We start from the raw sequence: 18,786 nt of genomic DNA on the forward strand, positions 1-18,786 counted from the left end.
ACCCCGGTCCTTCACCTGCTGGGGTTCACGCTAGCCCCCCAGTAGCAGGCAAGCAGAGCAGGGTTACGTGGTCGCGTTCCCCACCCTGGGGGTTACCAGAGGAGGGCGGGGCCCCTAGACCACTCCTGGGGACTTGGGGACCCCATCCGGGCGGAGGCCACAGGATGGGGGAGTCCGTGAGAATGAGTGGAGCAGGCGCCGTTCTAGAGGCCAGAGGTGACACCCCACAGGCCAGGGAGGGCCAGGAGGGGCCCTGGGGTAGGTACGTCTTGGCAGGGTCAGTGGTGTGATGGTGGGTGGGGGGTTCAGAGCTGTGGGTATGGCCTTGATCGCTGGGTGTGGGGACAGCAGGCCGGATCCCTGGTTACCCCCTAGAAAGGTGACAGGCTCTCCTTGGGGAGACAGCTTCCGAGTTTATTTGGCTTCATTGGATCCTGAGGCCGAGGCCTCAAGCCTGGCTTGGGCAGCAGGAAGGCACCCGGAGCAGCCCGGCCCCAGATGACCCCGGGTGGGGCGGCCGGGGTGGGGGCCCGGGCGCTAAGGCGGGGGCAGGAGCCACAGGGGCAGACTTGGTCCCAAGTGCTGGTGAGAGCTGAGGGGGCCCCTCCCCCCCTGCACCTCCTTGCCTCCGGCGCGCCGGGCGCGATTCCCTGAGACTGGCCGTGCCCCTCCCAGCCTGCTGGGCACAGTGTCGGGCCCCAGTGGGGCAGGTGGGCTGGGAGGGACCCACAGGTTGCAGGTGAGTGGGGGGTGCAGCCCCCCTCCAGTGTGAAGGCTTCCTGTGCAGTGTAGTGTTCCTGACCCCCCGAGGGGGCGGGGTCCCGGGGGGGACACCCAGGCAGCGGGGCGTGGCCTGCTGGCGTTCCAGTGTATGCGGGTGGCTCAGGGCCCTGCTTCCGGCGTCCATGGGGCCTGGGCACCCATGTCTTTGGTCTGCGCCCTGCAGTCCTGAGGGCCCCCCCGAAAGGGGTTGGTAGGCGGGGAGTCCCAGAAAGGGTCCGAATCTGGGAATAAGGTCCAGGGTGCCCGGCGGGGTGCGGGCTGCGGAGAGGGCAGGGGTGAAGGCCGGGGGCCGGCAGACACGAAGCTCCACGGGTCGATGCGGCTGCGCAGGGGTGAGGGCCGAGGCCGGCTGATGAGGCCCAGGGGTGGAGAACGTGGGGTGCCAGGGGTGCCGGGAGCCGAGCGGGATATTCCTGGCGGTGGGGAGACGGCACTTCCTGGGAAGGGGGGGGACACAAGGTCAGGCAGGCAGGAAGTCCCGGGCCCCCCGTTTCCGCATCAGTAGGGGCTGTCCTCACTGAGGATGGGGTGGAGAGGCTGCTGGTTTAAGCATACCCACTTCCTCCTGGGGGCTGCAAATTAATCTATTTTTTTTTGGGGGGGGGTTTGGGTCCATTTCTATTTTTGGGGGGAGGGGCGTTTGGGCCACACCCGGCAGTGTTCAGGGCTTACTCCCAGCTCTGTGCTCAGGGGATCATATGGAGGCTGGGGAATGAACCCGGGTCAGCGTGTACAAGGCCAGCGCCCTGCCCACTGAACGATCACTCCAGACCCTCCTCCCTGTTTCTTCCTTATTCTTCTGTGTTTGGGTCTCTCTGGTGAAGGGCTCAGGGGGTCTCAGCTCGTACCAGTGTGGTATCAGGGACCAAGCATGGAGCTCTGTGGTGTGCCCTAGCTCTCTGGGCTACTTTGCCCCAAGTCCCTTATAGACAGGGACTCATCGTGGCCTTTTATATTTGGGTCACACCCAGCGATGCTCAGGGGTGACTCTGAATGCTCAGGAATCGTTCCTGGCGGTGCTCAGGGGACCCTATGGGATGATGAGGATCGAACCTGGGTCGGCTGCACGGAAGGCAAATGCCCTGCCCGCTGTGCTATCGCTGAAGCCCCCATTGTGGTCTTTTAAACCTGGACAGCCCCTCCTAACAGGCGACCCCGAGTTCCAGGACAGTTCGATGACACCAAAGTCCTAGGAAGCCAAACTGCACACAGACGTGGCCACCCCCCTCTGCGCCCGTGGCCTTGGGGCCTGGCTGTGCTGCTGTCCCCAGCCCCAGCCCGGACCCCTCCACTGCTCACCGCGCCGTTCCTCCTCGCGCCGGGGGCTCTTGGCGGACGGCTGGCCACTGGGCACGCCCAGCTCCAGCAGCAGGGGCGCCGGGGTGCGCGGGCGGGGGGCGTCGGGGCTCAGTGGCGAGGCCGGGGCGTCGGGCCTCTTGGGCGAGAAGCGGATGAGCGGGGAAGGGGGCGGCTCGGCGGGGGACGCGGGGGCGGTCGGCGCGGGCGGTGTGGCTGCGGGCTCCCCGCGGGCCCCCGGTGACTGCAGGTCTCGGCCCAGGCCCAGAGAGGCCAGCAGGGCGGTGCCCCGCAGCAGCGCACGCTGAATCAGCCTGGGTGTCCCCGAGGAGCCGCTGCCACGCTCGCTGGCGCCCGGTCGCCGGGGTTCCTCTGGCTCTGGGCTTGGCCGAGGTGGGTTACCTGCAGACAGGTGGGGGGACAGGTTTATCTGATGATGATGATTATTTGCTTCTTGGGTCACACCCGACGATGCACAGGGGTTACTCCTGGCTCTGCACTCAGGAATTACCCCGATGGTACTCAGGGGACCATATAGGATGCTGGGAATTGAACCCGGGTCGGCTGCATGCAAGACAAACACACACACACACACACACACACACACACACACACACACACACACACACACCCCATATGGGATGCTGGGAATTGAACCCGGGTCGGCTGCGTGCAAGACAAACACACACACACACACACACACACACACACACACACACACACACACACACAACACCCGCTGAGCTATGGCTCCAGCCCCAGGTAGGCAGAGGGGTTTAGGCCATCATACTGGGCTTTCCGACCCCCACTTAGGCATTGGGGGTTTGTCTGGCCCGTCTTTCTGACTGCCCCCCCCAGACTCTCTCAGACCTTTAAGAAGTAGGGGTGTTGGGCCAAATAGAGTCAGAAGCTTGTCTTGCATTGTTCGACCCCTGGCACCATACAGAGTTCCCTGAACACCACCAGGAGTGATCCCTGCGTCAGGAGTAAGTCCTGAGCACTGCCAGAGGGGACCCTCCCCCGCCCCCCCCAAAAAACCCCAGAGGCTAGAGTGATAGCACAGTGGGTAGGGCGTTTGCCTTGCATGTGCCGACCCAGGTTCGATTCCCAGCAACCCATATGGTCCCTTGAGCACTGCCAGGAGTAATTCCTGAGTGCAGGGTCAGGAGGAACCCCTGTGTGTCTTCGCTGGGTGTGACCCAAAAAGAAAAAACAAAAAACAAAAAAAACAAAAAAACAAAAACCCAAACGAACCAAAAGGAGGCCTGAGCGACAGTCCAGTGGGTCACGTGCTGCGCCGGCGTCAATCCCCAGCTGCCCGTGTGCACTGCCAGGAGTAAACCCCCAGCACTGCCCCCAAACAAAAGAGAAGAACCACAAAAGTCCCAAAGAAACCTCGAGCGACAAAAAGTGGGGGTGTATGGGGAGCAGCTCAGACCCAGGAACCAGCAGGTGCAAGAAGGGGCGCAGGGCAGGGTGGGGGGACCCCGGGAAGGTCTGTGAGGCCCCCCGCAGCCCCACTCCACATTGGGGCTCACACCAGTGTCCCCGAGGCAGAGCCGCGGCAGAGGGGCGCAGTGAGGCCTGTCTGGGCTGCCTGAGCAGGATGAGGCGAGCAGCCTGGCATGGAGGCTGGCGGCGGCTGCCCACCTTGTTCCAATTACATCTGCTCTGGACTGCAAACACCTGAGTGCCCCCAGCCCCCCACGGGCCCAGGGCGGGCCTGAGTGCATTCCTGGACTCCTCACTGAAGAGGTGATAGTGGGTTCTGTGAGGTCCCCCCCTCGCTCTGGAGCAGGACGCAGTTCCTGGGGTGGCCTCCCCACCTGGGGCCGGGGCAGGAGCCGGAGTGGGCCAAAAATGAAAACTGGGGGGGGCTGGAATGATAGTACAGCGGGGAGGGGGGTTTTTGCCTTGCACGCGGCCGACCTGGGTTCGATTCCCAGCATCCCATATGGTCCCCCAAGCACCACCAGGAGTGGCCCCTGTGCATTGCTGGGTGTGACCCAAAAAAGAAAATAATAAAGAAAGCTGGGAAAGGGGACCTTTGCAGCAAACCAGGCTTGGCCTTCTCAACCACGACCCTCACCCCGTCTCTCTGCAAACCCAGTCAGCCACAGCCGCCCCCAGCGCGGCTGCCGAACACTCCCCATCTTTTCCAGGGCCTTCTAGAACATATCCTGAGGCTCTGCGCTCAGGGATCACCGCGCCTGCGTAAGAGGTGCCGGGGTCAAAGCCGGGTCAGGCACCTGTTCGTTGCCTCCTTCACCAAACAGCTGCAGGCCGGGGCTGGGATCGCCGAGGGCCCACACACCCAGGGGGCGGCAGGGCCCCCGTCTGACGCCCCTCCACTGAGCTGCAGCTGGGTTTCTCCTCCCTGAGGCCTGGGGAACGCATAGCTCTCCCGGTCATCATCCAGGATGCGGCCGAGATGGCCCTTCAGTGAAGCTGCGACAATGATTGCCGGGAAGTGTACACTTGGTTTCATCTCCTGTACACGTGGCAAAGAGTCTAAACCCGGTACATTCCCTGGGTTCGAAAAGATAGCACACTGGGCCAGGCGCTGGCCTTGCACCAGGCCAACCCAGGTTCGATCCTCAGCACCCCATATCGCTCCAGCCCTTAGAACCATCTTTTTTTTTCCTTTTTTTTTTTTGCTTTTTGGGTCACACCCGGCGATGCTCAGGGGTTACTCCTGGCTCATGCACTCAGGAATTGCTCCTGGCGGTGCTCAGGGGACCATATGGGATGCTGGGAATCGAACCTGTGTCGGCCATGTCGGCTGCGTGCAAGGCAAACGCCTTACTCGCTGTGCTATCGCTCCAGCCCCCAGAACCATCTTTTGTTACCCTTAAGAATGCCCCACTGGGGGCCAGAGCCATTGCACAGTGCGGAGGGCATTTGCCTTGCACATGGCTGGCCCAGGTTCGACCCCTGACATCCCATATGGTCCCCAAAAGTACCACCAGGAGTAATTCCTGAGTGCAGAGCCAGGAGCAACCCCTAAGCATCACTGGGTGTGACCCAAAAAGCAAAAAAAGAAAAAAGAAAAGAATGCCTCACTGTTTTCTGATCACATCTGGCAATACTCAGGGATCCCTCCCAGAGGGCTCTGGGGATTATCCAGAGTACCAGGGACGGAATCTAGGTCAGCTGTATGCAAGACAAGTGCCCTTCTCTCTCTGGCTGCAAGAAAGACACTCTCTCTCTCTTTTTTTTCTTTTTGGGTCACACCCGGCAATGCACGGGAATTACTCCTGGCAGTGCTTAGGGGACCATATGGGATGCTGGGAATTGAACCCGGGTCGGCCACGTGCAAGGCAAACGCCCTCCCTGCTGTGCTATTGCTCCAACCCCCAAGAAAGACTTTTTAGGGCCAGAGCAGGTTCAAAGGACCAAACACAGGCTTCGCATGCGGGAGGCCTGGGTTCCATTCCAATCCCACACATTCCTCTGAGCACTACTGTTAGTGACCCTGAAACACCAAGCAGGAGCCGCTTCTGAGCACAGCCAGGTGTGACTCAGAACCAAAATAAAGAAAATAATTAAAAAAAAAATGAAACCCACCCCAACACACACACACGCGGACTGGAAAGGCAGTATAGCAGGCAGGGCATCTGCCTTGCATACAGCAAGGGTTTGATCCCTACTACCCCATATGGACCCCCCAAGCACCACTAGGAGTAACTGGTGTGCCTCACCCCAATAAATTCACAAAACCAAAAGAAGAAACCCTCCCCCACACTTTTTTCTTCCATTTTTTGCTTTTGGTGGTGCTCAGCGCTTACTCCTGCCTGAAGAAGCCCTTTTTAACCACACCTGAGTTAATGACTTTCGTTTGTGTTTAACTTTGTTTTCTGGGTGACACTCAGTAGTGCTTAGGACTTACTCCTGGCTCTGTTCAGGGATCATTCCTGGTGGGGCTTGGAGGACGACAGGGGGTGCCAGGAATGGAACCCGGGCCAGCCACATGTAGGGCAAACACCCAGCCCACTGTACTATCTCTCCGGCCCTGTTTGTTCGGGGGGATCACACCCAGGGATAGTCGGGGCTAGAGCGGGTGCTGGAGGGTCATTCCTGCGGTGGCAGGCGTCCAGCAAGGAAAGCCTGCCCTCGGCCCACGGCTCCACCTCTCCAGCCTTCAAAGAGGCTTCTGGAAAGCCCCTCAGGATGCGGGTCTGTTGGCCAAGAATCCAACTCTGGGATTAGGGCTGGAATTTTTTCAGCCCCACCCCTGTCTGGAGATAGGCTGTAACAGACGTCAATCACCATGGGGGCCAATCAGTGAACCTGGAAGGACGTTCTGCAGTGCGCATGCACCCTGGGTACAAGTCGGACCGCCAGTCGGGGGAGGGTGCTGGGGGCAGGGACGTGCACTGACCCTACCCGCATTGACAACATTCGTTAAGTAAACGGGCCCCTCGGCACCGTGAGCTTTTCTAGTAAATCCTCAAGCCTGCGGAGATACCAGGCCCTCTGATTTAGAATCTTCTAGAAGCCCAGGTCCAAGCTAGATTTGCTCTGAAGTGGTGTGAGGCTGGAGCCAGAGCAACAGCACAGCGGGTAGGGCGTTGATTTTGCACGTAGCCAACCTGGGTTCGATCCCCCCAAGAACCACCAGGAGTAATTCCTGAGCACTGCTGGGTGAAAAAGAAGTGGGGTGAAGCAATCCTGGGGGCTGGGCATTTGCACCGCGGTCTGCTCCGGAAGGGCGGGGTAGGGCGCTTGCCTTGCACACGGCTGACCTGGGTTCAAGCCTCGGCATCCCACATGGTCCTCAGAGCACTGCTAGGAGTAACCCCTGGGCATTGCCAGGTGTGCCCCCTCAAACTAAACAAAAACCATTTCGAATTGGAGGTGAATTGGAGGCCAGTGAGTGTGGGGAGAAACCTGTCTGGCATCAGAGTTAGTTAGTGTGTAGGAAAAAGCCCAAGAGGGCGGGAGGCAGGACGGCGGGGAGGGCACTCGCCTTGGATGAACCCGTTCAATACCCAGCACCAAATATGGTCCTCTGAGCACTGCCAGGAGTAAGCCCTGAACGCTGCTGGGTGTGGCCCCAAAATCAAAAAAAAAAAAAAAAGGATAAAAAAAAAGAGTCCTTTTCTGTTTTAGAATTTTCCAGAGGGGGCTGGAGTGATAATACAGTGGGTAGAGTGTTCGCCCTCCGTGTGGCAGACCTGCATCCCATACGGTCTCCCGAGCACCACCAGGAGTAAATCCTGAGTGCTGAGCCAGGAAAAACTTCTGAGCATTGCCAGGTGTGACCCAAGATGCAAAAAAAAAGAAAAGAAAAGAATTTTCCAGAATCCCCTAATGGGTGCAGCAACTGCTCCTGTTTCTCCTTAACTGACCCAGCTCTGCCTCTGGGCCGAGGTCAGTGCCCCAGAAAATTGGTCCAAACATGTCTGATGGCAGAGTCACCTGTGGAGACACCGGAGGTGACTGTCAGGACTCCCACCGACAGTGAGGAGGTCGGTCTTTGAGGGGGAGCATGAACAGAACGGGCGGGGCTGGGGAGCTGGGCCCAGGGACGGGCACCTGCCCTGTGTCGTGAAGTGGTGGAGCCCTGAGCACTGCTGTGAGGTAGGGCCGGAGAGAGACTAGCGTGGAGGGTGCTAGCTTCACACACCCAGCTGACCTGGGCGTGATTCCCGGAAACACAGTTACCCCTGAGCACAAAGCCAGGAGCAAGCCCTGAGCACAGCAGGGTGGGGCCAAAAAAATCCCAAACCAAACAAAGACAGAAAAGCACAGAAGACGTGACCGAAGGAAGTGAAGCTGCGGCTCACTTTGCGCAAACTTCAAGTGACAGGAAGTTCCTGAAGCCACCGACCTGAAAAACTGCCTCTTTTTTTTTGGGTGACGTGGGGTGGGGTGGGGTACAGTGGGCATACCCGGTGGCGCTCAGGGGTTACTCCTGGCTCTGCACTCAGGGATTCCTCCTGGCAGGGGACTCTATGGGGTGCTGGGACTGCAACTAGGATTGGCCGCATGTAAGGAAAATGCCCTCCCCGCTGGACTATGGCTCCGGCCCCCCCCAACAAGCCTTTTCTTGGGGAGACGGTATCCGTGCAGCTCCCTGACCTGGAGAGCCACACTGAACAGGCCCAGAAGGTTCCGCCACCGAACTGTTCTCTCCCCTCCCCTTGGCACCCACCATGGAGAAGAGAAGGCCAGGACGACCTCGGATGTAGTAAAAAGGGCTCTGTCTTCCTGCCTGCTCCCCTTCATTCTTCTGGGGGAGGGTCCCCAAAAGGGACTCTGGGAAGTGCCGTGTGGTTCCAGCCACCATGGGCACTTGTCTCCCCATCTCTGGGTTCAGCTTCCCCAGGGTCCCCGGGGGGTCCGGCTCCTTGTCTCCCTGCCCTGCGCACAGCCTGAGGAGGATCCAGGCTCTGGGCATGTTTTCCTCCCTAAGACTATAAAGGGCTTTTATTTATTTTACTTTTTTGCTTTTTGGGTCACACCCGCTGATGCACAGGGGTTACTCCTGGCTCTACACTCAGAAATTTACTCTTGGGCTGGAGAGATAGCACAGCAGGTAGGGCGTTTGCCTTGCACGCGGCCAACCCGGGTTCGATTCCCAGCATCCCATAAGGTCCCCTGAGCACCACCAGGAGTAACTTTTGAGTGCAGAGCCAGGAGTAACCCCTGTGCATCGCCAGGTGTGACCCAAAAAGAAAAAAAAATTTACTCCTGGTAGTGCTGGGGTGCTGGAAATTGAACCTGGGTTGGCTGCGTGCAAGGCAAACGCCGTACCCGCTGTGCTATCGCTCCAGTCCCTATAAAGGGTTTTAGCCTCAGTACCTCGCCCTGTGAAATGCGGGGGGCTTTTCACATGACACGTTTCTGACCAAAATAATATCTGGGGCCGGATCGACAGGACAGCGGGGAGGGTGTTTGCCTTGCACACAGCCAACCCAGGTTGATCCCTGGCATCCCACATGGCCCCCTGAGCACTGCCAGGAGTAAACCCTGAGCTTTGCTAGATACGACCCAGAACCCCTTTCCCACCAAAAAAAATGGTATTTGATGAGGTGGGAGCAGAGCAATTGCATAGCAGGTAGAATGCTTGCCTGGCACATGGCTGACCCATGTTCGAACCCAGCACCCCATATGGTCCCCCGAGCTCCACCAGGAGTGATCCTTGAGCACAGAACCAGGAGTAATCCCTGAGCACCACCTGTGTGATCCCCAAACAAACAGAACAAAGACAACATCTGAAAATGTAACTGCGGCAAAGACCACGCAACCCTAAGTGCTGTCATGGCAGGGCGCATGCCAGGGAGGTTCTCCCTCATTTCTGGCATTTGTGGCAAGTTACCAGCTCTGCACCGAACCTCAGGGTCAGACCTGGGATCCTGGACCAGCCCGCCCTCCACGAGTGTTCCCGTGTGTGGCGTGCCAGCTCCATATTCTGCCCTGTCTTTTGTCGCCGACCCCGGGGACCTGCCGCAGGGGGCAGCAAGCACTCACCATTGAGTGTTGGGGGTGTGGAAGGAGATCCAAGGGGAGATGAGTCATCTGAATCCAGGTACCACGTGGCTTCCTCCATGCGGGACCTTCTCCTGGGGGCGGGGTGGGAGTAGGGAGTCACTTGTGAATCACAGGACTGTGGAGGCAGGGGACGCTGGGACCGGGGCAGACAGGCTCTCACCTCCCGTTCTGGGCTTCGCCGGGCTTGGGGGAACTGGGACCCCAGGCCCAGCACGCTCGCCGCTCTCCGTTGCTCGAGTCCTCCAGGCGGCGGGGGGATTGGCGGCCCCACGTCTGGCCTGGTTCTGCAGGCTCCACTGCGGGATGGCGGGAGAGAAACGGATGGACCCAAGAGCCCTGGTCCTGCCTTCCTGCCTCCCCGCCAGGTTCCAGGGACGTTTCATGGAGGGGAGGGAGCACACAGGGCCCTGTGGCTGCCGGGTCAGCTCCACGCCCGGGAAGGGGACAGGGCTGGGGCCAGCTGTGGGCTGTGGCACCTCTAAGCCTTGCAACTGGCCTGTGCTGTGTTGCACTCACATTGCTGCAAGCTGTCACTGTGGGAATTGGGCTCTACTTTAGCTGTGTGATGCTGAGCGAGTGACTTGGTTTTTCTCTTCTATGAAACTTTATTGTTTTTTCTTTTTTTTCTTTTTGGGTCACACCCGGCAATGCACAGAGGTTACTCCTGGCTCTGCGCTCAGGAATTACCCCTGGCAGTGCTCAGGGGACCATATGGGATGCTAGGAATCGAACCCGGGTTGGCTGCGTGCAAGGCAAACACCCCACCCACTGTGCTATTGCTCCAGCCCCCTACGAAACTTTAGATGACAGTAATAATGTTGCTATCACATAGGTTACTGTGAAGAGTTAAGATTAACTAAGTATCCTCTCAGGATGGGAGATGCCCGATGAGAGCAACTATAGACCAAACATGATTGCCATTCAATGTCTCTTTTGCAAACCGCAGCACTCAAAAGGAGAGAGAGAACAAAAGGGAATGCCCTGCCACAGAGGCAGGGTGGGATGGGGGGTGGGAGGGATACTGGGATCAGTGGTGGTGGAGAATGGGCACTGGTGGAGGGATGGGTATTCGACCATTATATAACTGAAACCCAAGCACAAAAATTTGTAAGTCTACAACTGTAGCTCATGGCGTTTCACTAATAAAAAGTTAAGGGAAAAAAAAAAGATTAAGTAGCTGGAGAATCAGTGGTACATAGTATCAGGCAACTGATTTGTTTAGACAAATCAATCAAAATCCTCCAGCTGAGTAACATTCACGTTTTGCGAGTTTGAAACGAAAGTTGCCTGAACTCTGGGAACTCAAGAGCTGGCAGTGTAGACCAACAGGGGCCGGAAGAGGGTTGGACAGCAGGGTCAAAGGGGAAAGGGGCGACTTCTTACATTGAATGGCTCTGAACCGGGGAAAGGTGGGCGAGTCTCCTGCCCCGACCTCGAAGACATTTCTCCTCCGGTCTAGGCCGGGCGAGGCCTGCACGGTGATGCGGTGTTTGAAGTCTGGGATTGGAAGGAAGCAAAGTAGACGTTTGCTGTGACCCAATCCCGGCCCCCAGACCACGCAGGCAATGCAGGGATATGGCCCGGCACGGTATCCGCAGGAACCTGGCCGGCCTTACCGGCTCTCTGGGCCTCGGGCTTTCGGTGAGGAAAAAAAAATTTAAGGATTGAAATCCTTCAAACGGGGCCTGGATTCCACAACAGGAGAAGCCGGGTGTAGACTTAAGTTCCCAGGAGACGCCCCGCCCCGCCCCTTCGGCCCGCCCCGCCCGCCGCGAGCCCCGCCCCCTTCCCGCCCGCAGCCACTCCCAGGCCGCCATGCAAATAGCCCCCTCAGAGCCCGCCCTCCCCGGGACAAAACACACTCCCGCCCCCGCCCCTCGGGCTTCAGATCCAGGACCCGCCCACGAACGCCCTGAGCCAATCCGAGCGCGGCTAGCCGATTCGCCTGACCCCACCCCGCCGCCCACGCAGCCAATGGCGGGGTGGCGCGCGGGCGCCCGCCTCTTACCCAGCGGCATGCTGATGCGCTCGCCGCCGTCCCGCGCGCGGAGTTTGCTGCGCTTGAAGGTGCCGCGGCGACGGCGCACGTGCGGCCGCTCGCGGTCCACCTGCTGCAGGAGTAGCGTCAGTTCGCGCTCGAACACCTCCAGCTCCCACTGAGCCAGCAGGTGCTCGCGCCGCCGCAGCTGCTCCGCCTGTGACCGCTGCTCACGCGCCGCGCGGGTCAGCTCCTCCTCCCGGCTCAGTAATTCCTGTGCGTTCCCAGCGAAGGCAGGGGAGTCAGGCCTGAATGAAACCCCCCGGGGCGGCCGCCCCCACTCTGCTCCCGTGGAGATTGGGGGAGCTCACCCTCCACCTCACCCCCCCCCCCACGCACCTTTTCCTTGGCCCGCAGCTCATCGAAGAGGCCTTGGATCTCTCTCTTCCAGCCTTCCTGCATGGAGTGGAAGGAATCCCTCGGCATTTCCCGCAGGACTTGCGCTTCTATGGCTTCCAGCTGCTGCAGGATGGAGGCGAAGTCGGGCCTGCGATGGGGGTCCTGGGCCCAGCAGTCTGGGGTCACGGCATGGGAGGAAGGGCAAAATAAGAGCTTTGAGGGGACGTGTCTTAGCCAAAGGGGTCTGCTCTTCCACTCCTGCCCCATCCCCTTACCGGCCATGAGTTGCGCGAAGGGCTCGGGGCAGGTGGATGGGATGGGCAGCGTAAGCTTGTTCACCGCCACGCCATAGGCCACAGCGAGGCAGTCGATGCCACGGTAGGGTACCTCTCCGGTCAGCAACTCCCACAGCAGCACCCCGAAGCTATGGAAGAGACAAAGGGTACGTGATCGCTTCTCTCTGAACTCCTTGCCACTCTGCCCCAAAGCTGCCAGAACAGAATGTTTTGGATTCCTCCCCCTGGTTCCACTTATCTGCCCAACCCAAGATTTTTTTTTTGGGGGGGGGGGGGTTCATACCCTGCCATGATCAGGGCTTACTTCTCGCTCTATACTCAGGAGTCCCTACTGGCAGTGCTTGGGGACCATATCAGGAATCGAACCCAGGTCAGACTTGTGCAAAGCAAGCACCCTAACCCTTATACTATCCCCAGTCCCACCCCTAGATTTTGATGTTTTTCTCCCCTTGGGGCCATGCTTGGTGGTGCTCAGGGCTTATTCTTGGCTCTGTGTTCAGGGACTGGTCCTCAGGGGAACCATATGGGGGTGTCAGGGATTGAACCCGGGTTAGCTGAGTGCAAAGCTAAGGCTTTACCCGCTATATTATTTCTCCAGCCCCCAGCCTCAGGTTTTGGCAGCTACCTCTGTCCTCTGCTACCTGAGCTGGCCCTGTCCAGTCCCCACCGGGCCTCACCTCCAGACATCGCTGCCCTTGGAGAAGGTGGAGGCCTTGATAACCTCAGGGGCCATCCAGGCGTAGGTGCCCGCAGCGCTCATCTGTGTGGTTTTATGCCACTCGCGGGCCAGGCCGAAGTCAGTGATCTTCAAGGTCTTGTACTCCATGTCATCACCCTCAATGGGCTGCAGCAGCAGAACTGGAAAAAGGAGGGGTGGGATTGTGGGTGCTTCGGGCTCACTCAGATGAGGGAGACAGGGGAGGAGCTGGGAGCACATAGTTAGTCCCCCGAGACAACTGGGTAGAAACTCTCAGCCGCGATGTCATCCTGCTCTGAAGAGCCCGCAGGTGGGTTTGGGGGAGAGTAAGATAAAATCAACGTTTATGGGCCAGAGAGATAGCCCCAGGGTGCTTGCTCTGCATGTGGCCAACCTCAGTTTCTTCCCCCGTACCACATACGGTCCCTGGAGCACTGCCAAGAGTCATCCCTGAGCGTGGAGCCAGGTGCAAGCCCAGAGCACCACCAGGTGTGGCCCAGCATCCTTCCCACCCAAGAAATAAAGACCCAGCATTTATGGAGGGTTCCCAGGGCTGTAGCACACATGCCTGGAAGGTGGGTGCCACCCTCCCCACTACCCAGAGCAAGGAGATGCCTTGATTCAGGTCCCTGCAGGGATAGGGATAGCAGAGGTCCCAAGCGTGCTGGTGTGTTTCTTTTCTTTTTTTGCTTTTTGGGTCACACTGGCGATCCACAGGGGTTACTCCTGGCTCATGCACTCAGGAATTACTCCTGGTGGTGCTCAGGGGACTATATGGGATGCTGAGAATTGAACCCGTGTTGGTCGCGTGCAAGGCAGACGCCCTCCCCGCTGTGCTATCACTCCAGCCCCGCTGGTGTGTTTCTGAGCCCCCAGCAGCACTGCAGCCCGGCAACCTCCAGGGTTTTGCTGTCCAAAGCAGAGTTGGTTGGTTTTGCTGAAACAGGCGTGTGAATCAGCACCTCGTTTGGGGTGGGGGGTAGAGGGAACCCCTGGGTGAGAGAGGCAGCTGGGCAGGGAACACGGGCTCTGGTGCCCGTATCTCAGGGCGCCCTGGGCAGCTGCTCCGGGGACAGGGGGACACTAGAAGCTACCTGCACTTGAAGGGAGAGGCCTGGGGTAGGATGAGGGGGCGGGGGCTCGCAGCTTTGACCCAAAGGAGCCACCATAGTCTTGACTGAAGGAGAAGCAGCAAGGTGCCTGTCTCACATGGAGGCAGATGGGTGTAGAGGCAGAGGAAAGACAATCAGAACGGTCCAGGGCGTCTCTGACTCCGTGCCCACCTTTGGCTCTCCAGCCGGGGTGACTGACAGCACCCCGGCCAGGGAAGCATGGGGCAAGCGGGGCAGAAGAATCTGAAGGGGAGATGGTAGATGTGGGGTCCTTAGTTTGCAGGGTCGAGGGTCCCAGGCGCTAAGGGCCTGGTGGGTGAATAGGGCAAGCTGCCCACCCTCCCTTGGATGCCTTCCTTGGGGCCTGTCCATCTGCACTTTCTCACGCCCCCCCACCCCCGCTGTCTGGGCTCCCCAGGTACCAGCTGCCCCCGCCCCACTCCACCAGCACCCCTCAAGGGGGGCTGCAGCTCTCCGGGTTCTCAGACCCTCCTTGCGGTGCGCCCTCCTTTCCCGGGGGGACCAGAAAGTCGAGGAAGATGCAACAGCGCCTCGGTGCCAAGTCTCAGCAACGCACCAGAGCCCGGGGTGGCACCTCCTGTCTCCCTCCCTCTCTACCTGCTTCCTGCAGCGCCCCCGGCCCAGCTGGGGCGCTCAGAACCCTCCAGCCAGGAGCCCAGCCTCACAGGCAGCTGTGGGTACCCGGGCCCCGCCTTCCAGCAGCTAAATGAGGCCCAGGCTCTGGCCCCTCAGGACCTGACACCCACCAGCCTCACCCTTATCCTCACCTCTGCCAACCTCCACCCAGTTCCCACTTTTCTCCACCTATTGCCAGGCTGTGCCAACCTAAGCGGTTCTGGTGCTGTCTGAGGCAGACCCCAGTGCCAGGAGGGCACGGAGCAGCCTGCAGGAGCCCCAGGCCCCCTCCTGGCATCGGGCGGGCCTCTGGAGGCTCGAAGCAGCCCACACCTCTTCCGCTTTCCTCCCCTGCCCCCTACTTCTCCTTTTGGGGAGGCCTGGGCCAGGTCTGCAACTGGTGTGTAGGGAGGGGGGTCTTTTGGGGGGAGACTTGGGGGAGGTCAGGCCCAGGCCGGGCTGGCTGGTCAGTCCTGTGACTCGTGGGCTTGGAGAATTCCCCTCCTCTCCCCGCCAGGCTTCCGCACAAGGCCCCCATTGTCCAGGAAAATCACGCCATTGTTTCCTGCCTGCGCCCCCCTAGTCCTGGGGCTCCCCCCCCAATCCCGCAGACAGCACCCCAGGCCTAGGCCTAGGGTTTGCGAGGTGGGAGGTCAGGCTCCTGGACGCGGAGGGCACCTGCTGCCCTTCACCCCACCCCCATCCCTGACTCTGCCAGGCAAGCAGGGGAACTGGGGGTGAGTGGGGGTGCCATCCCGGGCTCCTTCCTCTCCTGCATGCCCCCGCCCCCAGCTCTTTCCTTCCCTGCAGGCAGCTGGCCTGGGGAGGGCGCCCGGGCTGGAGCAGAGGCAGGAAGCCGGCCCAGGGGCAGCAGGAAATGCAGGAAACGGTGGGGAGGGCGGGGAGCAGAGGCCTGGGCTATTGTTCCATTTTCTCTGGAAAGAAAACTGGAGGAAAAACAGAAGATAGGGGTCCCCCTCCCCCAGGGCCTTCGGGGAATCCCCTTCAGGCTGGGAAGGGAGTGGGGGTCCCTGAACGGGGAGGGCCCTGGAGGTCGAGGATGGGGGGCTGGCGGCCCTCTCCTGGCAAGGTCAGTGATCTCTCCAAGCCCCCCAGCACACTCCGTCCATGCCAGAGGCCTCCAAGGAGCCACGTCCACCCCGCTGTGCGCTGTCCATTCGCCCCAGTAACTGCACTGGGCAGCCCCTCTACACCGCCTTTTGCACCCACAGGTGATCCCACGCCCCCACAGCTGTTGGCTCTTGATTTCCGAGCCCCAGATCCCACCGGGTGCCTCTCCGAATGCTGCCTGCTTCTGGCCACCGGTGAAACCTGCGCTGTGGAGCCCTGGAAACTGCCACTGGCCTGTCTGACCCGGCCAGAGCTGGAACCATCCTGGAACCCACCACGCCCACCTGGGCTGGGGACCCACCGCCCCAGCACACGGGCACCAAGCACCAGGGCGTGCCAGCCCGTTAGGCCATCTCAGACTCCCAGGCACTCCCTTTCTACAGAAATATAGGCTCTGAGTTGCAATAAGTAGCTAGAGGTCAGACAGACGGCCAGGGGAAGGGGTGGGGCCAGCCTTGACCATCACAGGGTGCCCCCATCTCTGGCCCGTAGCTGCCCGCTGTAAATGGAGGAGAGAACCAGCAGGAGTGTGAGCTCAAGGTGGAGAGAGAGAGAGAGAGAGAGAGAGAGAGAGAGAGAGTGTGTGTGTGTGTATGTGTGTGTGTCTACCTGTGGGCTCAGTAGGATGCTTATGGCCCATGCAAGGGTTCCCCTACCCTTGTTTAGTTTTGAGCCACACCAGGTGACACTCCGGGATCATTCCCAGTAGTGTTCCAGGGACCAAACCCGGGTCTCCTGCATGCAGAGCGCATGCCCCAGCCCCCTGAGCTCCGCCTGGTCAGAGCTGCTGGTTTTTTAACCTGGAAGCAGGCAAGATAGGTGGAGGACCGCTGGGATCTCAGGGCTCCCTTGCTGCTTTGGAGTCCGTGTGAGCCCATGGGCAGTCCTGGTTAGCTGTGGCTCCCCTAGAACAGGCGAGCTGGCCCCCAGGAGACCCCTGGGAGAGTTCAGGGTGTGACCATCGGAGGGGGCAGTCGGCGCATGCGTGGACCCTGCCACCCTCCCACCGTGCTCCCCAGAACTCACTGTTGTTGGACTTGAGGTCGCGGTGGATGACAGGCACCAGGGCCTCACAGTGCAAGTAATGCATCCCGCGGGCGATCTGCACGGCCCAGTTCACCAGCACGTGGGGGGGCACACGGCGCCCGGCGAGGGCGCGGCTCAGGGGCCCCCCGGCCGCGTATTCCATCACCAGGCACAGGTTGGGCTCCTCCAGGCACACGGCCTTCAGGGCGATGATGTTGGGGTGCGCCAGCATGGCGAAGAGCCGGGCCTCCTGGCGCACGCTCTCGGCTGTCACGCTGATGTCCTCGTCGGGGTCCTGGCGCGCGGCCTTCACGGCCACCAGCTCGCCCCTCCAGCTGCCGCGGTAGACCTTGCCAAAGCCACCGATGCCAATCACCTCCTCCAGACGCAGCTCCTGGAAGCTGGCCACCTCGCAGGGGGGCGGGCCGCCCCGAGACACATAGTTGGACGGAAAGATGCCCACTTGGCCGCCCACCTGGCCCGCCCACCAGCCCTCGTCGCCGGAGATGGCCGCGTCCCGGGACAGCACCTCCACACGGTCGCCCTTCCGCAGGGCCAGCTCGTCCTGCCCATTGGGCTCGTAGTCGAACAGGGCTGTCCACACCGGATTGGCATACGCCGCCGCCGCCTTCGGAGACCCCTCGGGCCAGCCGCCGCCGCCCCCACTGCCCCCACCGCCACTGCCGTTCCAGGACCCCAGCGGGCTCTTGAGGAAGAGGTTCTTCAAGGGCTCCATGGCTGGGATCCGGTGTTGGGGCGTGGGGGGACCTTCCTAGGGTGCCCCCGGTCCCCACCCCTGCCGCCTACCGAGGCCCTAGTCCCAGAGCCTGGGCATCCGGGCCCCGGCTCTCAGCCCCAGACCCACGCCTCTCTGGGGAGCCAGGAGTGCCGCCTCCCGGCCCCCCGCATCTCGGGCTTCGGGAGGAGGGGCGCCCGGGCCGTGTGGTCAGGCGCGGGGGGTGGGACCCCGGGGCCTCCGGCGTCTCACCATGGCCGGTTCGGAGGGGCCCGCGCGTCTGGCCCTCGGTCCCGGGCGCCGGGCTCTGGCTCGGGCCAAGCGAACGGCGGGGCCCGCGGGGCGACTCCCGGGCTCCGGAGGGTCGTGGCCGCGCGGGGGCTGACCCGAGCGTGCTGGGCGGTGCGAGCTGCCTCCTCCCGACCCGGGCTCTCTCGGCCCGACGGCTCCAGCCCCGTTCCCTTCTTCCTCCTCCCTTTGTACTTTGGCCCCGGGGGCGGGAGGCAGAGGTGGAGGGTGGAGTTTCACTTTTTTCCGCTCTTCTCCCTTCTGCAGGAAACAGCATCAGATGACGCGGGCTGGGGAGCACCGCTCCCCTCCCAGCAGCCAGGGCGGCTGGGCCGGGGAGTTCCCGGGTAGGCGGGACCGGGAGGGGCCGAAGGAGGACCAGGGTGTTCCTGACACCCCCCACGGCCCCCCGTCACAGCAGGCTGGGGACGAGCTCGATTCCCTGATAGGGGCTGGCCAGTCTCGCCCTCTGGCAGGGGTCGAGGAAGCTGGCTGGGGAGGGGGGCTAGCCGAGCCTGATCTCGGTCTCCAAGTCGCTGCGCTCGGTGACCCATCTCCCCGCTCCTCTTTCGCTTCCTCTCTGAAGTGGGCGCCGGGGCTTGGCTCTGCAGAGCCAGCAGAGGGCGGGTGGGGAGACCGCAGGAGCATGGAGCTGGCCGCATCCTAGTTCTGGGAACAGGTCGTCTGAGGCTCTTTACCTGGAAAGAACCCACTTCCTCGTGTCCCGTCGCCGGCGGTGGAAAACCTGACACTGCTGTCCTTAGGTCTGCCCCGTGACTGGATCCAGAATCGTGAAGTCGCCCTCACCCCCGATGGGTCGATCCCCAGTGCCTGGAGCCTGTCACTTTAAGAACGGTGCTCTCCGGCTTCGACTACTTCTGCCTGCCCGGGGCAGCCGCCCGCCCCACGCC

General features: G+C 60.9%; 1 protein-coding gene across 1 annotated transcript; it reads right to left on the reverse strand.

Annotated features, from left to right (window-relative positions):
- Positions 1-412: 412 nt before the first annotated feature.
- Positions 413-18,268, reverse strand: MAP3K11 (mitogen-activated protein kinase kinase kinase 11). Its single transcript, XM_056132035.1, has 10 exons — positions 16,852-18,268; positions 12,927-13,107; positions 12,229-12,377; positions 11,954-12,129; positions 11,585-11,828; positions 10,960-11,073; positions 9,737-9,872; positions 9,556-9,647; positions 2,083-2,481; positions 413-1,220 (listed from the first exon to the last, which is right to left on the reverse strand). Exons 1-10 carry the CDS (start codon positions 17,585-17,587, stop codon positions 883-885), a joined length of 2,565 nt encoding a protein of 854 aa, XP_055988010.1. The 5' UTR covers positions 17,588-18,268; the 3' UTR covers positions 413-882.
- Between the last annotated feature and the right edge of the window lie 518 nt (positions 18,269-18,786).

This window comes from Sorex fumeus, unplaced genomic scaffold (assembly GCF_029834395.1).
Source record: "Sorex fumeus unplaced genomic scaffold, SorFum_2.1 ptg000093l, whole genome shotgun sequence".
Taxonomy (NCBI): domain Eukaryota; kingdom Metazoa; phylum Chordata; class Mammalia; order Eulipotyphla; family Soricidae; genus Sorex; species Sorex fumeus.